General features: G+C 46.5%; 1 protein-coding gene across 4 annotated transcripts in view; it reads left to right on the top strand.

Moving 5' to 3' along the window:
• The window catches only part of LOC137426956 (uncharacterized), a 145790-nt gene extending 130268 nt beyond the window's left edge, over positions 1-15522 (top strand). For all 4 annotated transcript variants that reach the window (XM_068116018.2, XM_078778825.1, XM_078778822.1 and 1 more), the window contains 5 exons: positions 2150-2263; positions 2528-2599; positions 7434-7561; positions 7860-7971; positions 13825-15522. In XM_068116018.2, coding sequence (XP_067972119.2) covers positions 2150-2263; positions 2528-2599; positions 7434-7561; positions 7860-7971; positions 13825-13962 — 564 coding nt within the window. In that variant the 3' untranslated portion in view covers positions 13963-15522. The remainder of the gene's footprint in view (positions 1-2149; positions 2264-2527; positions 2600-7433; positions 7562-7859; positions 7972-13824) is intronic.
• Positions 15523-17987: the final 2465 nt, after the last annotated feature.

Below are 17987 nucleotides of genomic sequence, written 5' to 3'. Positions count from 1 at the left end.
CGCCACCTCTCCGCCGTGTCGGAGTTTACCACGGACATCCGGCACGTCGCCGGCAAAAACAATGCCGTGGCCGACTGTCTTTCCCGGGCCAGCGCGAACGCGGTCCACCTGGGCGTGGATTTTGCGCTTATGGCGGCGGACCAAACCACCGACACCACGGTGCAAGCCCTCCGGGCGGCGGACACGGGCCTCCGCCTGGCCGACATCCCCTGCGCGGACACTGTCCTGCTCTGCGACGTCTCCCAAGGCCGGCCTCGCCCCATCGTGCCCGTCACCTGGCAACGCCGCATCTTCGCCTCCCTCCACGGCCTTTCCCACCCGGGCCGGAAAGCTTCCCAGAAGCTGGTGTCGGCGCGTTTCGTCTGGCACGGCCTTCGTCGGGACGTCCGCGATTGGACCAGCGCCTGCACCGCCTGCCAACGGGCCAAGGTCCACCGACACACCCAGGCCCCGCTGGCACCTTTCACCGTGCCCGAACGACGTTTCGACCACGTCAACGTGGATCTGGTGGGCCCCCTTCCCCCATCACGAGGGTTCACACACCTGCTCACCATGGTGGACAGGACCACCAGGTGGCCGGAGGCCGTTCCCCTCGTCTCCACCACCACCGCCGACGTGGCGCAGGCCTTCATCGCCACCTGGGTCGCCCGCTTCGGCGCACCGGCGGACATCTCGTCAGACCGCGGACCACAGTTCACCTCCGAGCTGTGGGGCGCGGTCGCCCGCAACCTGGGGGTCAAGCTCCACCGTACTACGGCCTACCACCCCCAAGCAAACGGGTTGTGCGAGCGATTCCACCGCTCCATGAAGGCCGCGCTCATGGCCGGCCTTCAAGACGGCGGTTGGGCCGACCGGCTGCCGTGGGTCCTTTTGGGCCTTCGCACGGCCCCCAAGGAGGACCTCCAGGCATCCACCGCCGAGCTGGTCTATGGCCAGGTGCTACGCGTCCCGGGCGAATTCGTGCCCGACGCTACCAGCCCCTGGTCCGCAGCTCGCCAGCGCTCGGACCTCCAGGAGGCCGCCCGACGGTTTGCCCCCGTGCCGACATCCCACCACGGTGACCCCCAGTCCTACGTCCCCCCAGCACTCCGCACCGCGGAGTATGTTTTTGTGCGTCACGACGCACATCGGCGGCCACTCCAGCCGCCGTACGACGGGCCCTTCCGGGTGCTGCGACGGGACGACAAGTCGTTCGTCATCGACATCGGCGGCAGGTCGGACCGGATTGCAGTGGACCGCCTCAAGCCGGCGCACGTGGACGTCGACCACCCACCACGGGTGGCCCTCCCGCCGCGGCGAGGCCGCCCCCCGTCCACGGTGCCCCCCACTCGACCGCCCACCACCTCACCGGACCCCCTCCCACGACCCGCCAGGGGTCGCTTCGGCCGGGTCATCAGGACCCCCCTCAAGTTGACCCTGCCGGTGCAAGTCGATTCTGGGGGGACGTGTGTAGCGGCTGCCGCTGGGGTTACACAATCGCCTTGCACCTATCAAGGACGCGGAGCGATCACCAGGCCGGGCTCGTCCAGGACGCCCGGGCAGGCCCGCGCTCGACTTGCCAGGCCTCGGTCGGGACGCCCGGGCAGGCTCGCCCTCAACTTGCCAGGCCGCAGCCGGGACGCGGGGCCACGCCCCCTGGCGCCAGGCCTGGGCAAACCCTCTGGCGGAATAGATATATATTGCTGACCGTAAAACGTTTTTCCCAGAGTGCCTGAGTGTTTGATTCGAATAAAGCAGCTCAGATGAATTCAAGCTTTTTGTCGCGTCCATTCTTTCGATCGACGTGGGAGCCACAGCTCCTTCAGGTTAACCATTTTGAAATTTCCATTTTTTCGTCTAAATGCTAAAAATTATATTTAAAAGACTTTTTGAATCGTAGATGTCACGTTGATAATGACAGGTTAAAAGTGCCCGCCAAGCAGAAAATGTAAATACACACACAGCGCATGGGCAAAAGGCCACATTTAGCTCATATGTCATTTCTAAAGTTAAGTATTCTCAACGAAATCTCCATCATACAGTTTCTCTGTCTTGGCGGGTGTCTCCCTCCCCTTCGCTCCTCCCGGGTGTATACTCACCCCCTCGGTGTGATGTACATGATCTGTATGAATCGATTTGATCCATTCCCTGGTGTTGCTGCCCATTGCAGGTGCTCTCGATGAATAATTATTTTTCAGTGGGTCCCGATGCACTTATGGCGTTGAATTTCCATCGGCACCGCGAGAGGAGCCCAGGGCTTTTCACCAGCCGCTTGCTCAACAAGGCAAGTTTTCTCTATTTCAATACCTGTCTTCACCTTGGATACCATATTGACAAAATTATACATTAGTCTTGTTAAAACTAACACACATTTTGTGGACCTGTCGCATTGAGACATTTGCACTAGTACTCTTCCTCTCCCTAAATCCCATCTTAAAGACAATAGATGCAGTCAAGCTGTCGAGTTTTTTTTTTTTTTTTTTTTTTTTTTTTTCCAGAAGCTAAGATTGGTACTCAAAGTGCTGTCTGCATGTGATACTTTGCACAGGCGGTGTATTTATTCTACGGAACCAAGGACTGTCTGGTCCAGGAATGCAAGGATTTGCACAAGAAGGTTGAGGTGAGGGCTTTTGGAGCCACATGACCTTCCAGATCATGATGCTATGCTGTAATGTGTGAGACCAATTTCTCTGATCTAATTAACTTTTCAAGAGCCAGCTGTGGAATCTATGGCCAGTTCGACTTTCTTGTTGGAAAGTTTATGTTGGCGAGTATTATCTGTTTGTCTGCAAACTCTAATTTAAGGGTTCAAAGGGCTGGGATGACTGGGTCGGGGTTGAGGGATGAGTGTCACACCCCCTCTGAAGTACCCCTTTACAGTCAGCGTTTCAAATAGCCTCTTCGTGCCCAACTCGTACTGCCGGGCTTCTTGTTACCTCCGCCACCGAAGGTCTATGGAGGTTATGTTTTCACCCCTGTCTGTTTATCTGTTTTTGTTTGTGAACAAAATATCTCAAAAAGTTGTGGACGGATTCGGACGAAATTTGGCAGAGATGTAGCGTATGCATTAGATTGGACGAAAGGACGAAATGATTGATTGCAAGGACAAAATGATTAGATTTTGGTGAAGATTCGGATCCGGCTAGTAGAATTTAAAAAAAAATTTTCACCATTGGGAGATGGGGCCAAAAACGATACATAGCAGGATATCTCAAAAAGTTGTGGACGGATTTGGACGAAACCTGTAGGAGAGGTTGGGTGTCTGACAAGGACAAATAGATTCGATTTTGGTGAAGATCTGAATATGGATTCAGTGGCTTTCGTCTTTAAGAAAAAAAATAAATATATATATATATAATATCAAATATATAATATACATGCATACGTGTTGCAGGAACAGCCATTCGGTATAAAGGGAGTAAGATGGACTTCATTAATAAACATTCAGCATAAGTGTGTGGTTTCTGTGGAGAATAATAGGACGTGTCGAAATGTGTTCAGAAGCCAAATAAATGTGGCCACTCCTTTCTGGCCTCCTTGAAAGTCCTCCTGACATTCCTATCCTAGTAATCCTTTAAATAGTTTTTCTTTGTAATCTGTCTATGTGTTTGTGTTTATGAATAGTTTACAACTCCGCAAATCCGCCTAACCTCTCGGGGAAGGTGAAAGCAGGGCCTGTGATCATGTGGAGGTCAGAGATACTCCAGGAATGGCAATCCTGAATATGTGCTTAACCGTAGAAACCGAACGGTGAGCCAATGAGCACATGGTCGAGGAGCGGGGGGCACTGAACGGTAGAGTTGAACATTAAAAATCCTATGGCCTCCTTCAGGGAGGGAAGTCGAGCTATTGCCGGCACCCTGAACAAATTCTAGGTATCATCTCCTGCTCTGTAATCAGTGACCATGTAGTTTACACTCTGTGTGAACAGCCTTCTTCGCATATGAATGAAAACAAAACGAATCACATTCTATAGATTCAAGGGTTTACGTGGCAGACACTCCTTGCTGGTAGGATACCTACTACCACTTAACATGAGTGGCACTTTTTTTTTTTTTTTTTGGAGACGAGATCGAGGTTCGTGAAAGAGCCAACATTAATCACAAAAAGTCAAACCGACACATAAAGCACAAAATAAGGGGAGCGGTAGACAAGATGGGGAGAGAGGGGGAAGGACACAAACACAACATTTGAGAGCAGGGACATCGAGAGAACTGTGGGAGGGAGAGGGTTTGGGGGTTTGGGGGGAGGTGGGAGAGGTATAAAACATATGGACACTGCATGGTCTTCCAGGAAAGAAGTTGGAATTTCAAAAAAAGTATCTGGGGTGAATTAGCGGAGGTACAAAAGATCAAGGTTTTGGATGGGGGAAGATAAGAGATGGTGGTGAACAGCTGTTTTAAAGACCTGGAGGGAGGAGTGGGATTGAAGGGAGTGGGGGAGTTTGTTCCAGAGGCGGGAGAAAAGGGGAATGAAAGAGTGAAGGTGAGCAGAGAGCCTAGATTTTGGCAGTTTAACCATAAGAGCACTTGATGTCAAAATGCTTAACATTATTTGGTTTAAAGGCCAAACAGCAAACATATTTGGAGGTGACATCTCAAATCTGTCAAGTGACAATTATGGCCAACAAGCACTTTTTATTTCGATCTCGGTTTTCTCAAAACCAAATTTGTATCCCATTTAACCAATGACATCGTTAGACTGAAACAGGGGGCTGAAACAGGGGACTTGGGCTGAAACAGGGGTTTATGGATCGGGTCTCATCCGTCCGTCTGTCTGAAACCATATCTCGGAGATGCATGTACCGATTTTGTTAATACTTGGCGCAAAGACAATACCTGATGGTGTCCATATGCACATCATTTTGTTTCGCGTTATGATCAAAGATGATCAAAGACACGGAATCTTGTGGTGAGGCTGTTGCCCAGAAACGACTTGCCTTCGTCTCCTGGAAAGCAAATCCAACAGAAGGAAATCTCATTTCCTTTCACAAAGCCCGAAACAAGTGTGTGTCCACCCTCAGGAGAGCCAGGAAACAATATCTCTCCGTTCTCAAGAGCGAACTCTCTTATCTGTCTCCCTCTTCCAAATCCTGGTGGTGTCTGGTCAAATCTGTTTCTGGTGTTTGTTCCCCCTCCATCCCCTCCCTCACCTCAAATGGCTACACAGCTGACTCCGCACGTGAAAAAGCTGAATGCCTCAACTCTGTGTTTGCCTCTAAATATTGTGTCCCAAACCCATCCCTCTCTGTACCCACTGTACCCAGTCGTACCCAGCTGCTCCTGGACACTGTGTCCTTTCCTCCTGACAAGGTGGAAAAGTTTCTGTCAACCCTCGACTCTGATTCTGCAACTGGACCTGACGGCATCAGCCCACGGGTCCTAAAATCCTGTTCTTCCACTCTTTCACTCCCTCTCTCTGTTCTCTTCACCCTCTCTTTTGCTCAAGGTCATCTGCCATCTGCTTGGAAATCCGCCAACATCACCGCTTTGCACAAAAAATGTGCAAAAACAGATCCTAGCAACTACAGACCAATCAGCCTTCTCCCAATTATCAGCAAAGTCATGGAATCCATCATTGCTTCGGATATGAAATCTTTCCTCTTCTCCAATGGCTTGATCTCTGATCATCAATTTGGTTTCAGACCTGGTCACTCTACTCTGGACATGCTGCTTCTGCTTTCTCAACAATGGATGGAGGTCCTCAATGCCAAACAGGAAATTAGAGCTGTCTCCCTTGACATATCATGTGCCATCGATACGGTCTGGCACCCCGCTCTGCTCACCAAACTCTCCTCCTTTGGTATCCATGGAAATCTCCACGCATGGCTGGCGGACTTCCTCTCTAGTCGTAGTCAACGTGTGGCCCTGAATGGGTTTCTCTCATCTCCTCTTCCTGTTCAGGCTGGAGTTCCCCAAGGCAGTGTTCTGGGCCCTGTGCTTTTTCTGGTCTTCATCAATGATCTCTCCGACTCTCTTGAAAATCCTCTCTATCTCTTTGCTGATGACTCTACTCTCTGTCGCTCCATTCCTCATCCCTCAGATCGGCAGTCTGCAGCCTCCTCACTCTCTGCAGACCTGGACAAAATCACAGACTGGGCAAACAAGTGGAACATGTCTTTCAATCCTGACAAATCTCACACTCTTACGATGTCTCTCCGAAAAGACCGACTGGACAACATCCATCCACTTTCTGAATAATCCTCTCCAGGAATTTCTGTCACTCAAGCTTTTGGGTCTCACTATCTGCCATGATCTTTCCTGGGAAAACCACATTTCAAATCTGGCCAACAAAGCCAGTCGCCGACTGGGCATCCTCCGCCGTGCGAAGTCCTTCCTTGGCACACCTGAGCTCCTCACCACACACAAGGCTTTCATCTGCAGCTCAATGGAATACTGCTCTCCCCTCTGGGCTGGTGCTCCTGCCTCACACCTAGCTCGTCGTCACGCTGTTGAAACCAAAGCGTTCAGAATCATTGGAATCTCCCGCGATGAAGCTGACTCCAAGGGCCTTTCATTCACTCACCGCAGGCAGGTTGGTGGTCTTTCCGTCTTCTACCGACTCCTCTCCGGCCTTGCCCCCCCATCTCTCTCTGGGCTCTGTCCTCCAAATATTCCTACAAGTCGCACAAGATCTGCCTTCAACCCTCTTATGGTTAAACTGCCAAAATCAAGACTCTCTGCTCACCTTCACTCCTTCATTCCTCTTTTCTCCCGCCTCTGGAACAAACTCCCTCACTCTCTTCAATCCCACTCCTCCCTCCAGGTCTTTAGAACAGCTGTTCACCACCATCTCTTATCTTCCCCCATCCAAAACCTTGATCTTTTCTACCCCTGCTAATTTCACCCCAAATACACTTTTTTGAAATACCAACTTCTTTCCTGGAAGTCCTTGGTGTCCTTGTGTTTTATACTTCTCCCACCCCCCCCCCCTTCCCACGCCTCCTCCCCCCAAGCCCTCTCCCTCCCACACATCTCCCGATTTCCCTGCTCTCAAATGTTGTGTTTGTGTGCCTTCCTTTCTCTCCCCATCTTGTCTACCGCTCCCTCTTTTTATATATTTTGTTTGTCTGTTTGATTTGTTTGTGTGATAAATGTTAGCTCTTTCACGAGCCTCGATTCTGTATCCAAAAAAAAGAAGAAAAAAAAAAGATGTCCGGCTGGTGGCCATTTTAATTGTCAAAAAAACCCAATGTTGAACAGGTCCTCAACCATTTCTTGGAAATGCATTTGCTGAAGTTGTTCAAACTTGGCACGCAGATGATGGATGATGGCTTACATATGCACGCCTTTTTTTTCAAGATCAGATCAAAGATGGCTGACTGGTAGACTGACGGCCATTTTAGTTGTAAAAAAAAACCCCGACATTGAACCTCAAACATTTCTCAGACATGCATTTACCGATCTTGTTGAACAAAATAGTGAGCACGTGTTGCATTCCACTTGGTTCTGCAGCTGGAACTCGATGGTCAACCAGTAGAGCTTCCAGCCCTGGAGGGGATCATCGTGTTGAACATTGCTTATTGGGGCGGTGGTTGCCGCTTGTGGGAAGGCACAGAGGATGGCCATTGCCCACCTGCAAGGTGAGGAGCCGTTGCAGCTTTGTTGAATATATATTTCAGATTAAGAGAAACTGTGTTCGATCTTGATCTTTCTCAAGTATATCTGGTTAGTAACTGCACTGAAAATGGGTTACAAGTGGTTGCCCTACGTGAGAAGACTTCTTGTTCTTCCTCTTCCTGTTCTTCCTATGTGCTTCTGGAGATAGCTGATTTGAAGTTTTGATTTGTCAGGTGGTTTGCTTTTGTTCCCTCTTGCAACATTATTCTTTTTATCCTTCCTGCTTTTTTTCTCATATTGAACTTGTGCGTGCACATGCAGGCAGGATGATGGGAAGCTCGAGGTGGTTGGCGTGTACGGTTCCTTCCATTTGGCCCAAATTCAGGTGAAGTTGGCCAACCCACTTCGCCTGGGACAGGCACACTCCGTCAAGGTATGCACTCGGGACGAGTAGTGTTGTTAAGATGTGTTTGTATGTAAGAATAGTTTACCTACCATCTTGTATCCTTTGTTATATTTTCACATGAGTCAAGTCGGCCATGACAACATTTCCAAGCGACATGTTGCATCATTGCAAAATTGCACATCAAGATGCATCTATCTAGTCTGCTTATGTTTGGTGCAGAAAAGTGCGGTGATGACGAGTTGCAAATATATTACTTCAATATATATATGTATAAATATATATATTTGTATACAGAATTGAGGCTTGTGTAAGAGCTAACACATTAAACAGGAAAACATGCACGGACACATAAAACGTACAATAAAGGGAGTGGGAGACGAGAGGGGGGAAGAGAGGGAAGCACACAAGCACAACAACAGTAGAGACGAGGGACGTCGGTAGATCTAGAACGGAGAGGGTGGAGAGTGGGGGGGGCGGGGGGGGGAGGAGGGATGGGGACACGGTATAAAACAAAGGAACACTACTAGGAATTTCAGGAAAGAAGTTGGAGATTGAAAGAGGTGGATTTAGAGTGGATTAAAGGGGGTAGAAAAGATCAAGGTTTTGGATGGGGGAAGTTAAGAAATGGTGGTGAACAGCTGTTTTAAAGACCTGGAGGGAGGAGTGGGATTGAAGAGAGTGTGGGAGTTTGTTCCAGAGGTGGGAAAAACTAGGAATGAAAGAGTGAAGGTGAGCAGAGAGTCTTGATTTTGGTAGTTTCACCAGAAGAGGGTTTCTGGCAGATCTTGGGTGTCCTGCAGGAATATTTGGGGGACAGAGCACAGACAAAGCAAGGGGAGCTAGGCCAGAAAGGAGTCGGTAGAAGACAGAAAGACCACAACCTGCCTGCGGTGAGATTGAAACGCCCTGAGAATCGACTTCATCACTGGAGATACCAATGATTCTGAAAGCTTTGGATTCAACAGTATGAAGCTGAGCTGAGTGTGAGGCAGGTGCACCAGCCCAGAGGAGAGAGCAGTGTTTCATTGAGCTGCGGATGAAAGCTTTGTACGTGGTGAGGAGCTGAGAAGTGCCCAGAAAGGAGTTCGCACAGTGGACGATGCTCAGTTGGCAACTGGCCTTGGAGGCCAATTTTGAAAGACAAGTATATGTACATTTTTCAAATATCTACATATACTTGTCTCGCACTGCTCCTACATGACCTCTGGATACGTATCGCTGAAGTGTTTCGAGGCCGCAAGCCAAAGTGGCAGATCGCAGAGGGGTCCAGTTAGTTTTGAAACAAATAAATTTTATTGTATTTTATAAGAGGGTAGGTGAGGAATAAGCGAGGGGGGGGGGGCATAGTGTGCATTTATAAGGGCCAGGTGCTTTTGAAAGGGGCAAGATAAGAGGGGTGGGGTTGGAGCATCCCTCCAGTTCATTTGAACTTGAGGATCCTCTTGTTGGAGTTGTAATTATTTATTTATTTTCACCCAGAATGTACAGCAGTTGGCGTCAGGAAGGGCATCCGGCCATAAAAACATTGCCTCAAAAAGAGAACCATGACAATTATAACATGAGACAACAGCATTACATGAGTCGAGAAAGACTTGGCTAAAGATAGTGGAAGAAGAAATGCGGGCAAGGGGGTTAACAAGGAGAGATGCAGAAAATAGGGCAAAATGGAGAAGATTGTCATGGGGACCGCAAGGCTAACCCCCGCTCTCGCAGGGAAAATGGTCTTAAAATGCATGTTGTTGTTGTTGGTGTTGTTGTTGTTGTTGTTGTACCCAGAATGTACAGCAGCATTAGATGGTGCCAATTATCCTGGCAAGGTCGCAATATCCTACTGTTGAAGCCTAATCAAAGGGAGGTGCAAAGCGCCCCTCCCTATATATAAGGGATCGTTTCTCTTTATGCAGCTTTAACATGGGGACTGAAAATACGTTTCTTGGCTTCTACTGGACAAAATCGGCTGCAAATTTCAGAAGTAAATGCTTTGAGTAAAAGTAAAATTCCAAATTTCAGCAATGTCTGTTTTTGCATTCTTGAGTTTTATTTGGAAAACCCTCAATCACGTTGGTGTTTGTCTGTCTGTCCGTCTGTCCGCCCACCCAAAATGTGTTGGTGCTCATATCTCAAGGGCTATGCAATGAAACTAGCTGAAACTTGGAATATACTCATACATTGGCCTTTCGGTCTAGGTAATTGCTTTCAAAACGAATTCCACCTGAGTTCCATAGTTTTTGCTTTAATATTAAATATATATATACACATATATGCACTTTATACCTCTTTACAAATATTATTACACAAATCTAACGTGCTGGCCTAATGGATAAAGCATCAGACTCCCAAGCTGGGGATTGTGGGTTCGAATTCCGTCAGGGTTGAATATTTTTTTCCCTTTACTTTTTCAAGTCTTTTATATCGTCTTGAATAAATTATTGTTCAATGAACAAATGCATTTTGTTCGTATTTAAAATGCATCTTGTGAAAAATGCCAGGGGAATGGAAAAGGCCCCTTTATATGGGATGTGCCATGTGGCAAACTATGGAAAATAAGGGACATTTTTGGGTAAAATGCCAGGGGATTGGAAAATGCCCCTTTATATGGGATGTGCCATGTGGCAAACTATAGAAAAGAAGGGACATTTTTGGGTAAAATGCCATGGGAATGGAAAAGGCCCCTTTATATGGGATGTACCATGTGGCAAACTATGGAAAATAAGGGACATTTTTGGGTAAAATGCCAGGGGAATGGAAAAGACCCCTTTATATGGGATGTGCCATGTGGCAAACTATGGAAAATAAGGGACATTTTTGGGTAAAATGCCAGCGGAATGGAAAGGGCCCCTTTATATGGGATGTGCCATGTGGCAAACTATGGAAAATAAGGGACATTTTTGGGTAAAATGCCAGGGGAATGGAAAATGCCCCTTTATATGGGATGTGCCGTGTGGCAAACTATGGAAAATAAGGGACATTTTTGGGTAAAATGCCAGGGGATTGGAAAATGCCCCTTTATATGGGATGTGCCATGTGGCAAACTATAGAAAAGAAGGGACATTTTTGGGTAAAATGCCATGGGAATGGAAAAGGCCCCTTTATATGGGATGTACCATGTGGCAAACTATGGAAAATAAGGGACATTTTTGGGTAAAATGCCAGGGGAATGGAAAAGACCCCTTTATATGGGATGTGCCATGTGGCAAACTATGGAAAATAAGGGACATTTTTGGGTAAAATGCCAGCGGAATGGAAAGGGCCCCTTTATATGGGATGTGCCATGTGGCAAACTATAGAAAAGAAGGGACATTTTTGGGTAAAATGCCAGGGGATTGGAAAAGGCCCCTTTATATGGGATGTGCCATGTGGCAAACTATAGAAAAGGGACATTTTTGGGTAAAATGCCAGGGGAATGGAAAAGGCCCCTTTATATGGGATGTGCCGTGTGGCAAACTATAGAAAAGGGACATTTTTGGGTAAAATGCCAGCGGAATGGAAAAGGCCCCTTTATATGGGATGTGCCATGTGGCAAACTATAGAAAAGGGACATTTTTGGGTAAAATGCCAGGGGAATGGAAAAGGCCCCTTTATATGGGATATTCCATGTGGCAAACTATGGAAAATAAGGGACATGTTTGGGTAAAATGCCAGGGGAATGGAAAAGGCCCCTTTATATGGGATGTGCTGTGTGGCAAACTATAGAAAAGGGACATTTTTGGGTAAAATGCCAGGGGAATGGAAAAGGCCCCTTTATATGGGATGTGCCATGTGGCAAACTATAGAAAAGGGACATTTTTGGGTAAAATGCCAGGGGAATGGAAAAGGCCCCTTTATATGGGATGTGCCATGTGGCAAACTATGGAAAATAAGGGACATTTTTGGGTAAAATGCCAGCAGAATGGAAAGGGCCCCTTTATATGGGATGTGCCATGTGGCAAACTATAGAAAAGAAGGGACATTTTTGGGTAAAATGCCAGGGGATTGGAAAAGGCCCCTTTATATGGGATGTGCCATGTGGCAAACTATAGAAAAGGGACATTTTTGGGTAAAATGCCAGGGGAATGGAAAAGGCCCCTTTATATGGGATGTGCCGTGTGGCAAACTATAGAAAAGGGACATTTTTGGGTAAAATGCCAGCGGAATGGAAAAGGCCCCTTTATATGGGATGTGCCATGTGGCAAACTATAGAAAAGGGACATTTTTGGGTAAAATGCCAGGGGAATGGAAAAGGCCCCTTTATATGGGATATTCCATGTGGCAAACTATGGAAAATAAGGGACATGTTTGGGTAAAATGCCAGGGGAATGGAAAAGGCCCCTTTATATGGGATGTGCTGTGGCAAACTATAGAAAAGGGACATTTTTGGGTAAAATGCCAGGGGAATGGAAAAGGCCCCTTTATATGGGATGTGCCATGTGGCAAACTATAGAAAAGGGACATTTTTGGGTAAAATGCCAGGGGAATGGAAAAGGCCCCTTTATATGGGATGTGTGATGTGGCAAACTATAGAAAGGGGACATTTTTGGGTAAAATGCCAGGGGAATGGAAAAGGCCCCTTTTTATAAGGGTATGTGCCATGTGGCAAACTATAGAGAAGAAGGGACATTCCATAGCTTATAGAAAATGCCAAACAATACAAAATAAGGGGCATTCAAAAAATCTCGTGCATCTGGACTACCCTTGTTCTGAGATGGAACCAAGTAATGCTCTATGGTAATGCTCTATAGTCTATAGTGATGCCCTATAGCTCTATTATAGAAAAATTCATATAAAGGGGCACCCTACATCTGGCAAATAAAATACATTTACTTCATCATGCAGGTGTATGAATCAAATTGGCGCCCCTTTATGTGAACTTTTCCAGAGCATTACTTGGTTCCTCCTCAGAACACAAGGGTAGTCGAGCATGCGCACGAGATCTTTTGAATGTTTTTGTTTGTAGTGATTATGTTAGTATGATTTTGATTCCACATGCTGCCCTGTCTTCGAGCAACCATTGAAATTGGTTTAAAATACCTTTAGTCAGTGTAGTATACTGTTTATTCGACCAGGTGAGCGCCAGGGGTATTGCCCCTATGTTTTAGCTTTTGGTGAAGATCCGAATACTAAAATGCTTTAAGTGATTCTTCACCATTGAGAGATGGGGCCAAAAATGATATACAGTGTAGCATATTTCAAAAGTAATGCAGGTTATGAAAAACTCTGTGGATGAGCTGGTTAGGTGGCAAGAACAATCAGATTCGATTTTGGTTCAGGTCCGAATCCAGATCCGGCCTATCGGTGGGATACAAAACACAAATTGGTCAGCCTGGCGGAGGTATGCGCTCTATCGAGTGCTGTTGTCGTTTGTTTTGTTACGATTTACAATTGAATATAAATAACATGGGAACAGCACATGCAGCGAAAAGCTCATGTTGTGCAGAGAGGTCATTGTGATGCAGGAAGTCGGGGGAATCTGTGATGGGGAAACGTGAAGGGTCTACTGTCACGTCATTGACATTTAACGATCGCCTCATCATTGGGGCTTCTCCACCAAAACGACATGGATAGTTTGATACAACATGACTCGATCTGTGATTTATTTATTTATTTATTGTTTATTTATTTTGTGGGTCCTGGGGGGGGGGGAAATTGGGTGTGGGAGGGCAGTCCTATTTACCACTGTGGATTTGATTTGATTTTTGTTACGAACGTGAGTCTAAATCGAAATTCCGATATTCGGGCTTTCCAAAAGTGCGTGCAAGTGCTCGCTCCAAATCGAGGATTTGTGATTTTTACATTGAATAGTTTTGGAGTGAAGATCACTGTTGCAACGTCTTAAGGGATTAAAGCTCTTTCTTTTTTTTGGTGGTGAGGTGCAATTTTCTTTTTCCTTCAATCCCACATCAGCTGACCCTGAAGGAATCCCAGATGCCAATGCAGGTCGACGGCGAGCCTTGGGAGCAAGGCCCTTGCTCGGTTCTCCTGGAGCACAAGACCACAGCCCGAGTACTGGCACGCAGACCCCGGTCAACCTCGATGTCGTAAACATCAATTTCGTACCGTGTGGCTTTGTCATAACAGAAATCCCATTGGCACAACAATGCGCCCATCCCCTTGTCACCCTCCCTCCGCCAGCCTTCTCGAACGTGTACGGTGTCCCAAATGTATGTGCTTCCCAAATGTCCAACGGTCACCTTCTCATGCAATTCCACGTGTTTTTTGAGATGATGTTCGCTCCGTGGGCCTGTGCTTTTTCAGGTGTGTACATATTACCTTTCCATATTGGCTTTTAGTTCCTCAATCCCTTTGAAGTGTCAGGTTTGTTGTGCCCCTGTTTGGCATGGCTGAAAATGCTCCAATATTGAGCATGATGTAATGTGACGAGGTGACGGATCAACCATGTGGAAGACCAAAAGTGCCAGATTTCCATGCACTGTCGGAGTGGACCATAAGTTATTCGGTTTCATTTGGTGCCAACAACGTCAAACCGATTACCAAACAATATTATCAATAACTTTGTCGTATAAAGAGTGTTGAGAATTGTTCTCACCAGATGTTGATAAAATGGACGCTTTTCATTTGAACTTGAGGCTCATGACGTGAATAGTGGAATCCCATTGGCCTTTATAATTACTGTTTAACGGTTTGGAGGGAGTGGTGGCCACGGATGTGTGGAGTGTAGTTTTGGACAATTATGGAGTCGATGTTTACAGACTGTCATCATTACTCAGCCCTTGAGGCAAAGACCAACCTTCAGTTTTTTTTTTGTGGTGGATCATTTCTAGGTCATGTAAGCTTGGTACATGGCCAACACTGTAGGCTTAAATTGCCTCTTTCATTCAGAAATCCAGAAATCCAGTTTGGAACCTCGCTGAAGCTGCCTGATCCCATATAGTGCACGGAGGAGTTGTCGAGGGCTGGTTGTACCCTTGAGGAGGTCTTGTGGTCCAACATAAAGTGCGCAGGTGCATTAACTGCTGTAGTTCTGGTTGTTCGATGCTTCTACCAATATCGTAATTTGCACAAGTTGGGAGGGATGTTTATTTGAGGTTTGCTGCTGCCATGCTACTAAATTTGCCGTTGAATTACTTGTGCAGTCTTCTGATCCTCCTGCTTGCTGCACGGGCCTTGTAAGTTATGGAAAGGGAGGAGGGAGAGGAGAAAAGGTAATTTATTTTTCTCAAATTCATGGCTCACGAAGAAGTCTTTTGATGGGTAATTTTTCTTTGTTATTGTTTCCTCCAAGTAAACTTTCGATGAAAATGTGATATTTAATGTTTGGGACGTGACACCTACCCGAACGTTCTGCAAAGGCATTTTGGTTTATGGCGAATCCTATTATTATTATTATTATTATTTTTTTTTTTTGTGAAACTCTGGCCGGTATAGTTTACTTAAAAATGTAAAAGTGCGGTTTGCACGAAAGGCCGTGATTGTGGAAAGTCAAAGGATATATAAATTAATTTTGGAACGATGAAATTCCATTCTTTGGTTTGGCTCGCATTCATCTTTGACGTGCCGTATTTGAGTTTGTGTGAAAGTGTCATGTTGTCTTTTTTATTTATTTTTATTTTTATTTTGAGAATAAAATTAGTCTTTGAAGTTTTTTTTTTGTTGTTGTTGTTGTCCCCCCCCCCCCCCCCCCCCACACAAGTTGTCATGGACACAAGAAACAAAGTTAATGTTTTTATTTATTTATTTAAATACTAGCCGGCTCTCTTTCCCTCGGGGCTGAAGTACCCTTCTTGGCTCGCCTTCAGCAGGCAATGTACTGCAGCAGTCTTGGAAATGTACTTTATTGATCACAACATACAAGATGAGGATGACTTGTAATACCTGATCCCACCAAAGGTGGTGCTATTTCTGCCACTTGTCAATTTTGGAGTTTCGGTGACATCCATGGATTATTGAAAAGGAAACGCATCGTTAGCCAACTTCCTCTGCCTTTATAACATCAGAAACTACAACAAGCATTTACAGTAAATAAAACAACTTCCACATTTGGTTATAATTAAACGGGGGGAGGGATATTAGGAGGAATGTATCTTGCGCAACAATTAATCCTGAATGTTTTACTATACAAGGAATTCTAATACAGGAGGCCATTTGGCCCATCATGCCTGTACTACCTGAATCCAATATATTATTGGTGGAGTGAGGCAGACCCAAGGACATCACCAAGGTGATTATATGTGCAATTTTTCATGAAGAAATATATGAGGAGGGGTGGAGAAGAAATATACAGAGCACATTCACCTTTTGGCGACACCCTTTTACAGCCTTCGCGATGGCTACACATGTATACAATCACCATTCAATATACCAGTTGTGCCAATATCATTCTACCCACCTCGTGCCAGTGTTTCTAGAATCTATATACGAGTACATGTCTAATTAAAGTTTGAACCTATGTACTGTTTCTGCTGCCACTACCTTTCCAGTTAGACCATTCAATGCATTCATTACATTGATTGAAAGACCTCTGCCTCCACCATCTTAGCTCTCTTCTACTTGACTCAGGGTGACACACAAGACGGTGTACAATCTCCTGAAAAATGCTGTACTCATTTGTGTATCTACCCTTCATTATCTGAAACATCTCTATCACATTACCTCATCATCACCTCACCTCCTTTCTGATGTATAAATTTATCTCTGTTTCCATAGTTTAATCACACTAGGCCCAGAATCAGTCGAGTTGCTATATGCTGAATCCTCCATGTGAGAAACTGCTTCGTCAAACTCTATTAAATAAATGTCCTCATGTGTTATAGTTTAAAATCTAGTAAATACATGAAAAAGTTGAATGCCACCTTCAAAGAACCATTATAGTTTGGATATATAATATTGTTGCGGTTTTGAGTTTTGTACAATAAAGGTTAAATTTCCCCCTCATAGCTTAGTCACACTACAACATGTAGCCTCGCGATAGTTCAGTTATCTCTTAGTATTTGTGAGCATATTCTTTTTCCTGTTAGTTTTGCGTTGAGTAGGATAATGAGAGTAGGTCCTTCATTGATTCATTGCCTTATGCCGCCTACGCCTCCTTGTGCTGCCTTTGGCTTTTTGGTGCGAATTAACATGAGGCAGGCCTGGCAGGTCGAGTCAGGACCGAATGAGGGTGGCGAAGAAGCTGACGGTAAGCGCAAGCCGCCAATCAGGGCTCACAGGGAGTGGCTGCGGCAATGGGTCACAGGGCGTGGTTGGAACGTTCGAGAGGGCTCAGGGCATGTCCATATAACCCGTTGCGCAAAGCCCCCATGGGGTGTGCGAGGAGTGCAGTTCGAGTTGAAGGAGTTCGGGGAGAGGTGAGCTTGTGCATTGAGCTATTGGAGAGGCACGTATTGATGAGAGTTACGAGTTTGGAGAAAAGACGCGCATGAACCAAGTATAAGCGCTCGTATTAAAGTGACGCTCGGTTGAGCTTGAGGCCGAGCCTCTATTCCATTGGGTTACATGAGTGATAGCGCGCCGGTGACTCAACACGCTGTGGAAAGCCGCTGAGAGACGCGTACATTCCCTCCCACCTTCCTGCCTCATCTGCTGCCTTTTGTTCGAGAGACGCGCTACAAGCATCCTTTTCCACCACCTGCTTGCCATCTTCGCGGGACGTGCTGGGACCATGGAGAGCACGCCACGCCGCCGTTCCTGGATGACCAAGGGAGCGCGTGAACATCATCCTGCCTGCATTTCCCCTTTGTGAGTGTGATCGGGCCCGTGTCTGGGAATAAGCATAAGACTGTATAAGGCTGCTCTGTCTGTCTTCGATCGACTTGTACATATAAGTGTAAATAAAAATTAAATCCTGTTATTCCTTTATCCGACCGTTTCGTCCCTTCCATCATTGACTAAGCGTGGTACGAATAGAACTGCTCCAATCGGGTTCCAATATTAACGGTAGCTGCACGGACCACGTGGTACGCAATCCGCTCGGTGTACACGTGGCTCGTGCGAGGCTTGGTTCCCCGCTTCCGTGGCGGCACAGGTATTTAGGTACGTGCGAGACTAGTCCCGAACCCCTACCTTGCGTTTGCCCGGAAGGGGCGTTTCAAGTCTCGGTTATGCCAGCC

The sequence above is a fragment of the Myxine glutinosa genome, chromosome 5 (genome assembly GCF_964187855.1).
Source record: "Myxine glutinosa chromosome 5, kmMyxGlut1.1, whole genome shotgun sequence".
Taxonomy (NCBI): domain Eukaryota; kingdom Metazoa; phylum Chordata; class Myxini; order Myxiniformes; family Myxinidae; genus Myxine; species Myxine glutinosa.
Note: the sequence above shows the minus strand (reverse complement) of the source record. Positions and strands in the feature narration are given on the sequence as shown.